Source organism: Fringilla coelebs (genome assembly GCF_963513975.1).
Source record: "Fringilla coelebs genome assembly, chromosome: 5".
In the NCBI taxonomy this organism is placed as follows: domain Eukaryota; kingdom Metazoa; phylum Chordata; class Aves; order Passeriformes; family Fringillidae; genus Fringilla; species Fringilla coelebs.
The window spans coordinates 30,168,835-30,184,299 of NC_140033.1; the positions used below are offsets into that span (position 1 = coordinate 30,168,835).

Consider the following 15,465-nt stretch of genomic DNA (forward strand, 5'->3'; position numbering starts at 1 on the left):
ATATTTGTAGTTGCTTGTCTCAGGACATACTTTACAGAACATGTGGTCATTAGTCTGTGGTGTTCAAAGTCTATAATGTGTTTAATGTGCTTTTGCTTGATTCTGATCTGCGGAGTATCTAATACATTTTTAGCTTTGCTGTTTGACAAAATATAAGTCGCTATTTCTTAATGGAGACCTCCATCTTTTAAACGTGTTCTAAGTTACCACGTTGTGTAGGAATGATAACTTTGTTCTGATTTTTTGTTTAAATTAAGTATGTGTTTTATATATTTTTTTAATATTTTCTTGTTAAATACACTTACTAGATAAATACGTCTGTTGGCAAAACACCACACAGTCCTAGGATATGTTTGTGAAGGAATCCACATAAGCAAATTATTTTTATTTTAGTATTTTATCTTGATACTTCACTTAGTGACCTAAATAGTGTTCACTGAGAGCATGTTTTAGCATTCTGTGCAGACTGTTTTACAAGACATACTATTTATAACTAATGCTATGTCAGAAGCTGTATTTGTTGAAAATTTTATTATTACTGTCACAATACATATTACAGTATAGAGCTATTCATTTGTATTGCTGCTAGCTTTGCAGTGGATACATGAATACTTGAAATTGTTACAGTGGCTTTCCTCACGTGTTGGTGTTTGGGATTTCGCTGATGGTCCGAAATAAGGTGACTGGTGTGGCTAGTGGTATGTTGTTGCTGTGCTATGGGCACACCACACAATGCTTAGTTAAAATTTCCTATGTGGGCCTACAGGAGTTTTGAACTTGTGGTACCATCTGTATTAGTGCATCTTTGCCGTTCAGATACTCTTGTGTTCAGGCACTGTGGAGAAATCTAGACAGTTCTGTACATTATTTCTTAAAATAGATTAACTTTGGGGTTTCTCAAGAGTTTGTGAAAATGTGATGGAGATAATAACAAATCTAGAGGGTTCTGATGTTTTGCTTGAAGAGCTAAACTCAGACTGCAATTATACTTGAGATTTGATGAGCTGTCATCCTAGATGGAAACAGAGTGACTGTAGTATTAGTAAGAGGAATACGTCTGGGAATTGCCTTTGTTGAAAAGATAAAGATTGGAGAATTAATACTGTTAGTAATTGTACAGCTCAGATATTCCTGGATGTGAAGCCCAGCAGGTCTGATGAAGCAGCCACTGAAGCAGTAAAAGGTGATGCTGTATTTGAATTGTTTTTGGGAAGTAGTAAGAATGCAGTAGAAGAGTTACTCCTGTAAAGAAGGTGTGGACTACAGCTGTGGATCACAAGTAGATTGCATTTAAATAAAACTGCAAAATAAGTTAAGACAAGCTTACATAGCAGTGTATTTATCTAGAATCTGTTGGAGTTGCTGGTAGTGCAGTTTCTTCAGAGACTGATGTCATCCTCCAGCCACCTCAGTCTTTTGAAACTGCTCTCCAGCATAAGCACTTTAGTTGGCAGATAATACATCTTTCATTATTCCCTTCTAAGCTGGAGCATTATGAGTATGAAAACATGAAATAGGATCTTAATTTCTTTCCTCTCGGTTTTGCTATAGTAGATACTAACAAGGTATTTTCATTAGCTTGAATAATTTATTTTTTTCTTTGAAGCATTGAATCTTTTTCTTCTTGCAGTGTCTAATAAAGTGAAACTTGGAGGGTTGCTGATGCTTATAACTTTTACACTTACTTCCAACAAAGATTGCCTTGGAAAAGATTCAGAACTTCATGAAGGCATGTATTTGGGTTTCCTCTGTTTGCAGAGGTTTCTTGGTAGGATAAGAATTTTATAACCAAATTCCAACCAAATTGGACCATCTATCATGTAGTCTTGTGTTACAAAATGTGGCACTAAAGTTTAACATATTTAAATTCCATGTAAATGCAATTAAGTTTGTGTGTGATTGTGTGTAACGGGCTTCGGCTGTTTAATCTGCACAAGGCCTTCTGAGTTTGCAGACAATTTCCCTGAAGTGTGACAGAATCTGTCAGGTTGGAGGCTGGATGGTCGAACCCCTGGTATGGTGTGTATGGTCTCATGGGCCCACATGGGGCCTCTCTCCAAAGAGGCCATCGCAGGCTGGTTGGGGCAGTATCCAGCATGCACACTTTGGGACACTCCACCAGGTGTTTGAAAAGCTCACCTCTTGGAGTTTCCTATTTGTCTGGCATGCTGGCCAAGTACAACATTAAGAGTCTTGATTTGTCAGCCTGTCCTATTAGGTGGTCACAACAAACCAGAAATCAAGCAAACAATGCTGAGAATCACATGTGCAATGTTTCACTGGAAGCCTTATGTGAGATAGTCAGTTTCTGAGGTAGACAAGGTGAAGATGGAAAATGCAAACATTGTTTTTGAAGGATTCAGCTGCAAGCATCAGTTCTGATGATAATTGGGTTTCACTGTTGAATTAGAATTCGTGGTGCCCTCAGGGCCAGGGGGGAGAAAAAACCAACCTGAAAAGATTGCTGATGACACTGACAAAACACTTAGACATGAAATCAAATTTGAGGCAGTTTTTTGGTGTACACTAAAAGTTTGAGCAGAGCCTTGTAGCAAGTCGTTGTGTTTGCCATTTTCAGAAACTACTTAGGATATTTCTTGGGACAGGAATTTAGTAAGTGAACATCTATGAGATGAGTAAATGAGTGGTACATTAACTTGGGGCAGCTGCAGCAGCAGCTTTGTTAAGTTCTAAGCAGGATTTTCATTGCAGTATATGGCACTAGTCTCCACTGTGTTTGCCAGCAGCAGCAGCAGTGTCAAGCTTAAATGCTTTGGCCTTGCTGAGAAACAGCCTTCTATGGGATTAAAATACTGCCTGCTATTAGGCTTCATAAATGGATTGGATTTTCAAGTAACTGTATCAGGCATAGATTCAAGCTGTAGGACTGCAAAAGTTTTCTAATAAAGATGGTGTATTTTTGAAAAGGTTGCAGCTTTTGATTGGCACCACAAGTTGTGAGTTGTCATGGGTTCCTTAGCCCTTTTGAGTTTAGATCAAGAGTCATGTCAAATTAGGGGCAAAGAGAGAATATGCAACAATTCTCACTTAAAGTAATACAAATTGGAATATTCAATAGTGTGAAATCCTTATTACAGTCAGGATTTTGTCTCATGATTATCTAGGATGTTGTTGGCAATACTATTGCAAAGAGGGAGAGGGAGTACAAGTGAACGAGCAGGAAGTGTGTCTGTCTTGCATCATAATGGGCAGTGTTCAGGCAAACAGAAATGGTGCAAGGTCATGCTCAGTCCCCCACTAGTAATGCTGTTAGAAATATAGTTTCAAGAAAGGTGAGGTGGAGAGCTGTGGTAGAAATGGTACCTGCTTGCTCTTCAGCTGAATAAAAAGGAGGGAACTGATAGTTAGACTGTGATAGTTCATGTCTGCATATGTCATGTTTTGCCAGACATTGGCTTAATATATATTTTGGTGCAGTTATTGTGTCCTGGTAAAGGGAGCCAGAATATCCAAATGAGCCAGATGTTTTATCCTGTTACATGAACTGGTTTCTGGTATCCTCTAAGCCCATTCACGGCTACTGTTTATAGTAAATTATACATGCCCCTGGATGTACCTAGTGTAGGCATCTTTTTGTTAGTATTTTTTCCCAAATATCTGAAAACAAGCCTGAAAATCACTGGGCTGAATAAAAATCTGTGTTGTTACTAAGTATTTTTCATGGACAAAAATATTACTCATCTTCATAGAACTTTTCTCTCACAGACTTGAATGGAACAAAGTGACATTGCTGTCAGAGGAACAGAATGAGTAATATGAATTCGATTTTCAAAGTGATATATCTTTTGATTTCCAAATCAAGAGATCCTGAAAGTAACTCAGGTTTTCAGAAAACATTGAAATTACTTGCCCTTCAAAAAGTAACCGGTCTGCACATGTCTGTCTCTGGTTGCCCACGTGTTTTCCTATTTTTCAATACTTGGCATATCCTGTTCTGGCTATTCACCAGATCTCTGTGTGTGTATTGTTGTTTTTGGGGAGTGGTGGTGGGGTTGGTTTTGTTCGGGGTGTGTAGATTTTAAAAAATGTATTTATTGTTTCATTTATTTCTTTATTTAATTTAAACCTCTCTGAACAGAGGAGTGATCCAAGCTGAAAAGCCAACAGTGGTTGTAAATAGGTTTCATTGCATTTTAGTTTCTTGAATATTTTGGTTCATGTGTCCAATGGGTAACACCAGTTCAGGGTGCCATACTAACAGTGTGAAGCATCTTTCTACATGTGTACAGAAGGCAGTATTCCTCATTACTCCATCTTCACCAAGGCTTCAAGATAGTACTTAAGTGGGCTTTTTTAAAGAATTTTTAAAAACTTTTCTATCCTATATGCATTGTTTGTTTAATTAGCAATTCAATTCTGGTCTTTCATTTAGTTAGTTGCTTTAATTCTTTTTTGTAGATATTTGCTGCATCTTTCTTTGTTGGGATCTAATTGTTCAGTTGATATTGAAACTAAAAGAGAAGTTTAGAAGATTGTTATTGCTGATGTATGTTGCCTGTGACTTTGTGAAATTAAGGAAGCATTTTGAATTCCTGAAAACCTTTTCCTGTGACCAAAGTATGCCTTTCTAGCCTGTAACTACAGATCTAAGTTGTTTTGAAACATGAAATTAGCCATTGCAAGTGATAATACATATGAGCATTTGCACGACTGTTTTTCAGTAATAGAAAAGCTCCATTTATTATTTTTAAATTTCTTGTGTATTTAGAGCAAGACATGAGTTTATGCTAAACTGCTCTGCTGTTTGCATAGTAGCTGTATGCCAGACTGTTGAGATTAGAATTTAAGACTAGTAAAGCCCATGTACAAGCTAATTTTGCAAAGCTTCTTCTCTACACTGAAATTCTAGGCTGTGCATTCTCTCTGCAGGAAACAAAAGGAATGTTTGGAGGATTGAGGTCTGTACAGCTGTCTGTAAACAGTTGGTACTTGTGTAGCATAAAGGAATCATACTGAAGAGTCTATTACAGTCTGGTTATTATAGTTGAAATTTAGTATTACAGTGCTGTTACACGCAATGGATTGACAAATAGTGCAACATCCTCCCTGAATACTAGGTGTATCTTAAAGAGAATAAAGTGTTTGTGTTGGAGGTGGGGAATGTATTTCTGTTGTTTGGTTTGAGGTTTGGGTTTTTCTTGGGATGGGAGGAAGGTAGGGTTTAGCATTAGTAACTGATGCTTTAGGATTATTGAGGTCTTTATTTTGTTTAGTTTTCAACTTTTCCTTGGCAAACCTGGTAGTTTGGGGTGAGATAAGAAAGGAGGATTCTTCTTTGGAGAGGCGGAACCTGGGTAAATTGAATAGCAATGTAAAGAGCTCAGAATTTAGTAAAGTGAAGTCAATCCTTGCATTGGCGTAGGGAAAAATTAGATCATCACTTAAAAGTAATTTGAATCCTGGTTTCTTGTGAAATGCATAATAAGACATTTGTGAGAACTTTGTGACCATTGTCAACACTGAACAAATGATGACCATTTTAGTTTGCAGAGGTCCTTTAATATATACCTAATTTTTTTTCAGAAGAGGAAGAAAGGAAGTAAATTCTTGAACTTTGAGATTTTCTGTGTCCAATGGAACTGTTTTAACACATTTTAGTAAAGTAGATATTAACAGAGGAGAGCATCTAGGATATTCATGTTGTTCCACTTTCCTGGAATCTGGCTTTAATAAAAAGCATAAGGTTAAGTGTGTATGTTCCATATAACACTACAGAACAAGATAAATTATTTTATGACATATACAGCATTTTTTTTAATGCTTAAGTAGATGTTCAGTCTTGGCAGAATGGACAAGTCCAGAATTTGCGGGTTGTATTTTGAGTACCATATGTATTTCTGTATAGGGATTTTTACTTCAGCTTATTAAATGTTTCTATGATTTTTTTTTCAATAATGAAACTGTTTTAAGCTCAAGCTTTGACTCAGACCTTCCAAATACAAGGAAATTAGCTCTAGCCCCAGCATTTATTAGGCAAGCTACAGCAGTGTAGCTTCTGCCAGTCTAGAAATGGTACATGTGGCATCCTTGGCTATGTACACCTGCTGTTTTCCCCTGCACCAGATCTAGTATTCATCTGACCCCTGCTCAGTTTGAAAAATGACTGGAAAGCTGATGTAGAATCCTCCTACTTTTCTGAATGAGCTCTCTGAAGAGTGAGTGATCGGACAGAAAAAGGGAAGGTCAAGCTGTCTTTCAACTGCTCTTTTTGGTCTTGACCATAAATACACAGACTCTGTTAATTAAGATTAATTGAATTACAGATTTGATTCATCTGGATATAAGTTGTAAGCTGAAGGAAAGAAGTGAGATAAAAGGGTAAGGAAATGTAGGGAAAGAGAAAATTTAGGATTTAGATTTTAGAACAGTGTTGAGCTATGACTTTAAAAACTTATAAACAGTTTTAGAAGGTTTTACTTTCTATGCAGATACTCAGTGGAAGCTTAACTCACATAAATGAGTATTTCTAGCTTAAAGATAAAAGCAACCATATTTAAGTGTAATTTTTTAGTCTTTTAAAAACCCTAAAAGCAAGGGTTTTTAAACAGGGAAGATTTTTGCTGACTCCTTAACTGACTCAAGAGTTTATGTAATAAGGAGGGGACTATGGCAGTGGTTCATGTAACAATAACATATGTAGTACTTGGAATATCCTGAACTCTAGCCAGACATGAATGGTATTTGCATGTGATACAGGTACAGCATGATTTACATTATTAGCTCTGATATTTTTCATTTCTTCTGAAATGCGCCCTTTTCTTAATAAAAAAATTGTTGCTAACACGTTAAAGGTATGGTTATGTCATTGATACCTCACTTCATGAAATAATTACTAATTTAATGTATGGGAAATATTCCTCAGAGGTCAGTGGGAATGCTGTGTACTTAAAATCTTTCTTCTGATTTACCACGAGTCAATTACTTCAGTGTCCACTGACAAAAAAGATACAAAAGCTTACTCATATAGTAAATATTTTAGCATATACAAAGAGAAATATAAATGTTTTAAATTATTTTCTGATTTGAAAGTATTTTTATTATTATTTCATTGACCTGGTATTGTCATTTTTCAGCACAGTTAAAATCTGTAAATTTAGGCAGCTTTGATCTTGACTTAATTTCATGAGGGGTTTTCAACTACATATCACTATGAAATTACTACTACAGTCGGTATTTTAATAGACTTTCTATACTGGAGTGTAGAAGGTTCTGAAAGTTACATTTCAAATGTTGAATTTACTGTTATTGAGGTAATTAATTTACCAAACTGCTTCACTGTTTACTTTTTGTATATATAACTTCTGTGCTTAAAGTCCATTTTTTGTATGGTATATCAGCGTTTTTTTTCTTAAGGGGTTCAAAGGGATTTCCAGTAGTTACTGGCTGTAGCTATGGCTCTCAAGTTCTGATCCTGAATTACTGCCCTTGGTATCCCTGAAATCTCTTACTCTTGTGTAGTTGTTAGGACCTAGTGTACAGTTTCTCTTTAAACAAGGCAAAAAGAAATAAGGATTTTTCTGGACTTGACCTTGATATATGTATTGGTAATGAGCACAGAGTAGTTTTTATGATGCTTTCACTTGCAGACTTATTTTGAGTAGCAAAAGTTGATTTGGGAAAAACAGGCTTAGTCACAAAAGGGAGCAATTTGTTGCAATTCATCTAAGTATCATTTTTGAAAAATGTGAAAAAATTGGTAAATAAAGCAGTAATTACAGCAGTAATTACACATATCTACATTTCTGTGTCACCTGTTGTCAGTCTGACTCAGGATTTGTTTTTCAGCATTTTGATTATTGTTTCCAGTAAATCTTGGTGTTTCTAGATTGCCTCCTTTGGAAGTTCTGCTTTCAGAATAAAAGATTTAGCTGCACTAAAACCACTTTTTTTTTTATAACTTTATTACAGTTATCTAGAAAAGTATGAAAAAGTGCATCATTTTGGAGAGGAGGATGATGAGGTACAACCAGGCAATCCAAAGCCACAACTTCCTATTGGTGCAATTCCAACTTCCTATAACTACCAGCAACACAGCGTGTCAGGTAAATTCTTGAGAGTAAAAGTGCCATTTCCTTCATCTGTGTCAGTGCTTTTTTTTTTTTTTTTTTTTTTTTGACTGGCTACAGCAATAGTGCATAGATAAATTTGGAGTATTATTAAAACCATCAAATCTGATCTGTAGGACACTCAAATGATTAGTTTAATACACTCAAAAACCTTTCCACTGTGAGCCAGAACAAAACAAACATTAAAATCCATAAGCTATTTCTCATCTTTACAAATATTATCCTTGCTAATTAGTAGAGCTGTGTAGTTACTTGTCTTAAAAATTACCTTAAAAATTTGCAGTGTGTTTCTTTCAATCTCTCATTTCTCCACAGAGTCAAATACCTGAATTGAACCTACAGTTAGTTAAGCTTTAAATCAGAAGCTGGTGGGCTTTGTGGAATGGACATGTAATTTGTTGTGTTGAAATTGACTTCAAATTGTATTACAATTCCATTCTGCTTTAATTATAGCTTCTGTTTTGTAAGCTTTTCTTTGGGACAACATGCTGCATTGTTGCCTTCTGGAGGTGGCAGAGGAATTGATATGTTACGAGAAAGGTACACAGCAATGTGGAATGGGTTCCACATTTTGGCCAGACAAAAAATACATGTAATACTGTGAGAACTTGTTAAAAAACAGCAATAATTTATAAACAAACTTTTTCCAAATTCTTACTTACAGTAATATTGCTTAATATATCATTTCAAGATTAATGAGTGTAGCTATAAAAATGTTGATTTTGTTGTTTTTTTGAATTTTTTTAATTTAGATTATCTTCGTCAAAGCTATGGGCTGTCTATGGACTTAAACTCACCAAATGACTATAATAAGTTGGTGCTTTCACTGTTATCTGGACTCCCAAATGAAGTGGACTTTGCAATTAATGTGTGTACTCTTCTTTCAAATGAAAGCAAGCATGTTATGCAGCTTGAAAAGGATCCTAAAATCATCACTTTACTGCTTGCAAATGCTGGGGTGTTTGATGACAGTAAGTATATAACAATATTTTTGCAATGGAAAGCGTCCATACCTGTTGTAGCATCTTTTACAACTCATGATAATTAAAATGTTAATAACTTATTCATGGTAATATATCTAGTTTTTCTCTTCACCTTGTCCATGATTACAGGTTTTATCAAATGTTACGAATACCTTTTAAGTTAGGTAATCTTAAAAATTTATTTAACAGGTTAGTCAAATGTAAGAATTAGTTTTTTGACAGTGAAGTTCAGTTGCTCAGGATGCTAAATTTACAGTATTCGATTTCCATCTCCTTGTAGTGTATTACTGTTTCCTTTTGAATTTGTAGGACCATGCTGACTTTCCATAATTTTTTTTTAATAGCAGTGCCGATTTAAAATTTAAGAAAAGGTAGTCTGAAAACAATGACTTGCTAGCATTTTTGTCCTGATACTTCACTACACATTTAACTGCAGTGAAATTCAGGTTATAAAACTCAAGGGACAAAAGTCTTAATCTGATTTTCAAAATTACTTAATATGTTAGCCCATAAATTCCAAATGAGAGTTGATTCCTTCAAAATACTAAAGTACGCCAAATAAATTCTTCAGATTTTTTTCAGTGTGAAAAAAATGCCTCCATGTCTAATAATTCCTTGTTAATGGCTTCCTGTCAAGAGAGGAGCAAAACATAAGTTAACCTAAACCATTGTAAAATCATAACAGCATAGCTTTTATCTTGGGATGGTGAGGAGGAAGTATTTACTGGGTTTATGTGCTGAATTTTTTTAGTTTGGTTTGGTTTTTATGATTTGTTTTGTTCTTTGTTGTTCGTGTTTGTTTATTTGTTTGTTTGGGGAGTTTGGTTTGGTTTTAGTTTGTGGTTGGTTGGTTGCTTGGTTTTGGTGGGTTTTTTGGTTTTATGGGGTTTTTTTGTTTGGTTGGTTGTTGGTTGATTTTTTTATACTGAAATTCAGAAATTACCTCCAGAAAAAATTGCTCAAATGAGCCTTTTCAGCCAAGCATAATTAGGTCTGATAATATAGGCAATCATATCTGTTTGAGTAGAAATCTACTTTGCATGTGTAAGCACAAACATAGTATGGTATATCAAAGACTGTTTTAAAATTCTGGGGAAGAACCAGTGTTAGCCATTGTATATGGTTTAGTTGGGTTTTTTAAATAATTGGCATTTTTACATAATGATTTGTAGCTTTCCCCTTCCTCCCCCCAGTATTGCATTAGTGTCCTCCAGCTTCTCTCTTGCTTTTTCTACAAATTTTCTGAAAAATTTGTACATTTTTCAGTGTCCTTCAGATATGGTTAGAACTTGGTCATTTAGTGTTTGCATCTAGTCCAGGCACAAGAACTTTCAAAGGAAAATATTTGAAAGGAAGCTAAAGGGAAACTTAGTCCTCTGTATGATTCCAGAATGCTTGCTCTCTAGATTTTTGAGGTTGCCATCACTCCCCTGTTATTTTGATAAAACTTCTATTGATTTAGAAATTTGCAGATAATTGAATTGAGTTTTGTATTGCTGTTTAAGCCTTTTTGTTTTGATGTTGTAGGGGCAGACAGTGTTTTTTGGAGTTCTTGAAATGAAGAACGGGTTAATTCCATAGCTTGTCTGTTTAGTGTTTTTTGAAAAATATTTGAGGTGAAGCTGAGAGGAATGATGAGCATGTAATGAACTCACTGTTTTTATTCCCTGGAAAAAACTTTATTTTTATATTACATGATTATGTCTTCTTCTGGCTAAATCCAGGGAAATGTCCTAGCAGCATTAGGAGGACTAATTGGGACGAATGGGGAAAAGAAACAGCAGGGGTTTATTCTTGAAGCATGAAACTTCAATTTTAAATACTTACATGGTTTTATAGTATAAATAATAAAGGTAAATCTGCCAGGTTTTGTGCTGAAATAAATGAGTTCTCTAGTTAGTAAATTCAGGCATTATGAAAATACTACCACAGTAATTTCAGGCGGCAATAAAAAATAGCTGATTAACCTCATTTAATACAGGTGTTAGATTTTTCCTGTCTATAATTAAGGTTTTATAATTGTTATTACTTATAGTGGTTTTTTAGGTAAAATATGTTATCAGCTTCCCTCCAGTCCCCTCCTAAACTTCAAGATGACAGTTGGATTGTAGGTCATGGGGCAACCTCAGGGGCTTGAGGCTTTTATAGTATACTCAGCTCAGAGAGCTGCATAAGGCCTTGGTTTGGATTCTGTGAATTGAAAGCTAATGTGGTTTTGGTATTGAGATTTGTAGCATTTTCTACAAAATAGAAAAATGTGTTTAACTGAAATGTGTTATTAGTTCATTACAGGACCATTGCAAGACAGAGTTTATTTATAGATTGACTCAGCATTTGAATCAGATTGACTGAGTCTTAGCTGCTTTCAAGGAGTGATGATTACAAAAGCTGTGGTAGTGGCTCAGCCAAACAGCCAAGAACATTTATTACTGGTCTTGGTTAAATATTCAGTTTGAATTGAATGCTGTCAAAATCTTACTACTGTGTTTTAGAAAACATGAGTGGGAATTTGTTTAATTACTACAGTAGTGTTTGTGCTTACACAGCGCACATGGAAAACAGTTCTTGATGTGAGGGGGAAAACAGACCGGTCATCTTGACTCTTGGAAAAGAGCTCCGGAAAAGTTTCCCCTGGAAAAGTTTTTCTCCAGGAAAAGGTGTTTTTTTTACAGGATTCATAAACTAACCCTTTCCTTATGAACTGCTTGCTTTCAATTTACACTGTAAAATTGCAATAGCTGTTAATTAAATGAAAATTGACATTTCAGCTGGTTTGTGCAGTATTTAAGATCAAAAGGAAACGCTGGAAGAGTCTGTAGTGTTCTTGAATCTTTATTTAGTTTGTGGATTAATAAAAAATGTTCATTTTTTAAAATTTTACTAAATTATGCTTTTTGTGCTTAAAGCTTTAGGATCATTTTCTGCTGTATTTGGAGAAGAATGGAAGGAGAAAACTGATAGAGATTTTGTTAAGGTAATTCAAAAATTACTAAAATAATTTTGTACTGCATATGGTGGGTATCAAATCCTTTAAAAAGATTGAAAATTTTAAGATACACTAACATATGTCCTTAAAATTGCTCTCAACTTCATTCCTTTGATTTAAATATAATAGGACACTATGTCACAGTTGTCTTAAAATGTTGGGATAAGTAGAAAGAAGTGTATTAAGAAAAAAATAGGTATAGGCAAATGAACAAAGGTTTCTATGTTTCTTTTTATAAGGAAACTTATGTGTGTGAAGAAAAGGGATGTTGGGCAGCATATTTACCAAGAGGCAACATGCTGTGTTGGGTTTTGTTTTGAACTGTGATGATCAGTAAAGAAACATTCTGAATTGCAAAAATTAAGATCGCAGCATAAGAAGTTATGAGAAATTCTTTAATAGATTAGCAGTGTTGCTGGTTTGTTTGAGTTAAACTATTTTTGCACAAGGCTTTTTTAATCTTTCCACTAGAGGGCATAAGCTACTGTACAAGCAGTGAAATGAAGTAAAAATAGAAGTAAAGTTTCTTTGTCCAAATGGTTATTTATTCTAGATGAACTTTTTTTGGTGAATAAGACCATTCATTATAGATGAAAGAGATTTGATATTTCAGCATATTTGCTATTATATGGGATTTCTTTGAATTGAATTACAGGTGATGATTTATGTGGCTAAAATAGAAGAAAGCTAGATTAAAATAAATTTGGATACCTTATGCTTTTAATAAATAAAAATGTGAAGATATAATATTCAGAGTTCCTCATAAAGGCAGGTTTCTGCTCAATTCCATACTTGTTTTATATACTGAAATATCTTGCCACTATTACAGAACAATATTTGTTGGGAGCTGTCTCCATTTATCTTCTGTTTTATTTTTATGTAACTCAGTTTGGGAACAAGCTGGACCATAGTAGTTTTAGTTAATTGATAAGTATTGTTGAAATACCAGTGTAAAGATTGCCTAATCAAAATTTCCTAAGTAAACTTAAAACCAAGAAAGCTAAGCTCTCATATTTGTGAGTATATGGACTTGAATATGTGATGCAAATGTTCCAAACTTAAGTGTAAAAATTATTAACTAAGTGTGGCAAAATGCAATGCACATGTGCCAAACTTAAGTGTAAAAATTAATCTTTCATAATCTTCAAAATTTCCCTTTTCCACTGAAAAAGTATGTCCCGAAGTACTATAGGTTGTGGCTTGGTTAGTTGGTTGGTTAGTTTGGTTGGGTTTTTTTTTAAGCACTTAGCACTTCTGTGTTGACTTCCCACAAAGCTGTCACAGACTGTTGCTGATCTAAAGCAGCAGCAAGCACCATGTCTAGATCTGTAAACATCTGAAATTATACAGTATTCTAATGTATTACATATTAATTATATAAATTTAAGTAATTGTTACAGGGGCAGGTGGTTCTTATAAATGTTTTAACAAAGTTTTAAGTAGAACCACTGTAACTGCAATAAGGTTTACTAATAAAAAACTTGGATGCTCTCCAAGATCTACTTTTGGACATTACAATGTATATAGTACTATTCTGTAGTGAAATACTGCTGACAGCATGGCAGAAATACTCGGAAAGCATGTGAAAAACTTAACATCAGATGTAAAAGTATCTCTAATGCCAGGAATTCAGATTTTTTCAGAGCATCTCACTGCAAGCATTTGTTTGACCTTACTACTGGAAGTAATTTATTTTGTATTGCAGCTGTGACTATGTCAAAACAGAAGTTGGGGGAAGCATGGGAGCTTCCTGACGTAGGAGAGAGATATTTGGCTGTCAGCACAGAGGTTGTGTGTCTGGTTTTGATGTTTGTTTTTGGGTTTTTTTAAATGTGCTTTTGCAATTAAAAAAAAAAGACAGCTATTAAGTAAGTTAGTCCTTTCACCATTCATATTATAACTTTTTTTTTTTTAATCTTCATTTTTTTGTTTGTTCATTTTGGTGCTAGTTGTGTCTTCCAGTATCACTGCTCTGTCAGTTGAAGGTGAAGATGAAAAGCAATGTGTTTCTTTATACTAAACTTCAAGGGAATCAATTACCTTTCTTTGCTTTTTTCTTTCCCTTCCCTTCCCCCCCAGTCCTTACATTATATAAGACTGTTTGAAAAATGTATATTTTTCATTATCTTAACTGCAGCAGGACATATCTTCTCATTTTTTACATAACTTACTTCTAAACTGAATCTAATGTTTTTACTAGGCAGTGAATATGTTCCATTAATTGTCCAAATTGGAGTATTATTTAAGTTGAACCTGCTGTTGTCTCTTACAGCTATGTTAATTTGTCACATTTTCCCCTCTTGATTTTTTCCTCATTCTCCCAATAACGTCAAGTTAGCTGGAATGATTGTGTGTCCTTACTCACGGATTGGAACACCTGGCATTTAGCCAGTCGTCTTGTATCTCTCCGTGTTTGTTTTGTTGTCCCCATCCCCAAGCTCTGATGGCATCCTGCTCAGATGTTTTCTTCTCTACTCTGGAAACTTTCCCATTTTTGACTGTTTCACTTAGCTTTGAATATCCTCATGTTACCAGGGTTCACTTGTGAGTATAGTTCGCTTTCACGAGTGATTTGTTTATATAGTATGTTTAATCTGATAGATTTAGCTGTTTTTCCAGGTGTTTCTTTCATGTCTCCAGCAGCTACTCAGTGTCTGATGTGTAGTGTATGAAAAATTGCCTTACATTTCTTCATGGACCATTTATCTCTGTTTACTTCAGTCAAATTACTTGCATTTCATGTTCTTGGACTACTTGAGGCCTCCTCTAGCTGTAGTGTTCAAAATCCACATACATGGAGTTCTTGTGCCTTACTTACTTCCCTGATTTTCTTCTTTATTTTGTGGGGTTTTTTATTTTGTTGCCTAACTTCTTTCTGTAAATATAAAATTTTTTCATTTATTGTGCATTTATCCTCTGAATCTTTCTCAGATGGTGCACAGACACCCTTATGCACTTAAATACCTGAAATACTTTTCAGACATCACTTTTCCTGTCTCTCAGAGTAACCTGTCAAGCTGACTTGACTCCAGTTGCTCTCATATTTTTCTTGAACAATAAGTCATCATACCATTGGTACATTTTGTTTTGTGGACTCAAATCTCCATTGCTTTTATGAACAGTCATTTGGTTGATCTTATTTGCAGTGAATTCTGTATAATCCTTTGAATTTTTTCCAAAGGAACTTGGGTACTGACAGTGATCAGACTGTGAATGTGAATCAAGTTCTTTACCTTTGTCCATTGTCTCTTAGCATCTGGATGTCATGAAGCCCTATTTGGTTGCTTCCAGGTTTTAGCTTTGTTTCTATAACCAGTCCACGATTTAAATATATGTATAGAAGTAACTAGTGATAAAGACTGTTACTTTTACACTGTCTTGTTTATTTCTATTAATATGTAGTATTAGA

General features: G+C 34.7%; 1 protein-coding gene across 1 annotated transcript in view; it reads left to right on the forward strand.

The window, feature by feature from the left end:
- The window catches only part of ARID2 (AT-rich interaction domain 2), a 92,865-nt gene that overhangs the window by 45,428 nt on the left and 31,972 nt on the right, over positions 1–15,465 (forward strand). Inside the window, exons 4-6 of the mRNA XM_084206943.1 lie at positions 7,930–8,063; positions 8,840–9,058; positions 11,977–12,044. Of these exons, the coding sequence (XP_084063069.1) occupies positions 7,930–8,063; positions 8,840–9,058; positions 11,977–12,044 (421 nt within the window). The remainder of the gene's footprint in view (positions 1–7,929; positions 8,064–8,839; positions 9,059–11,976; positions 12,045–15,465) is intronic.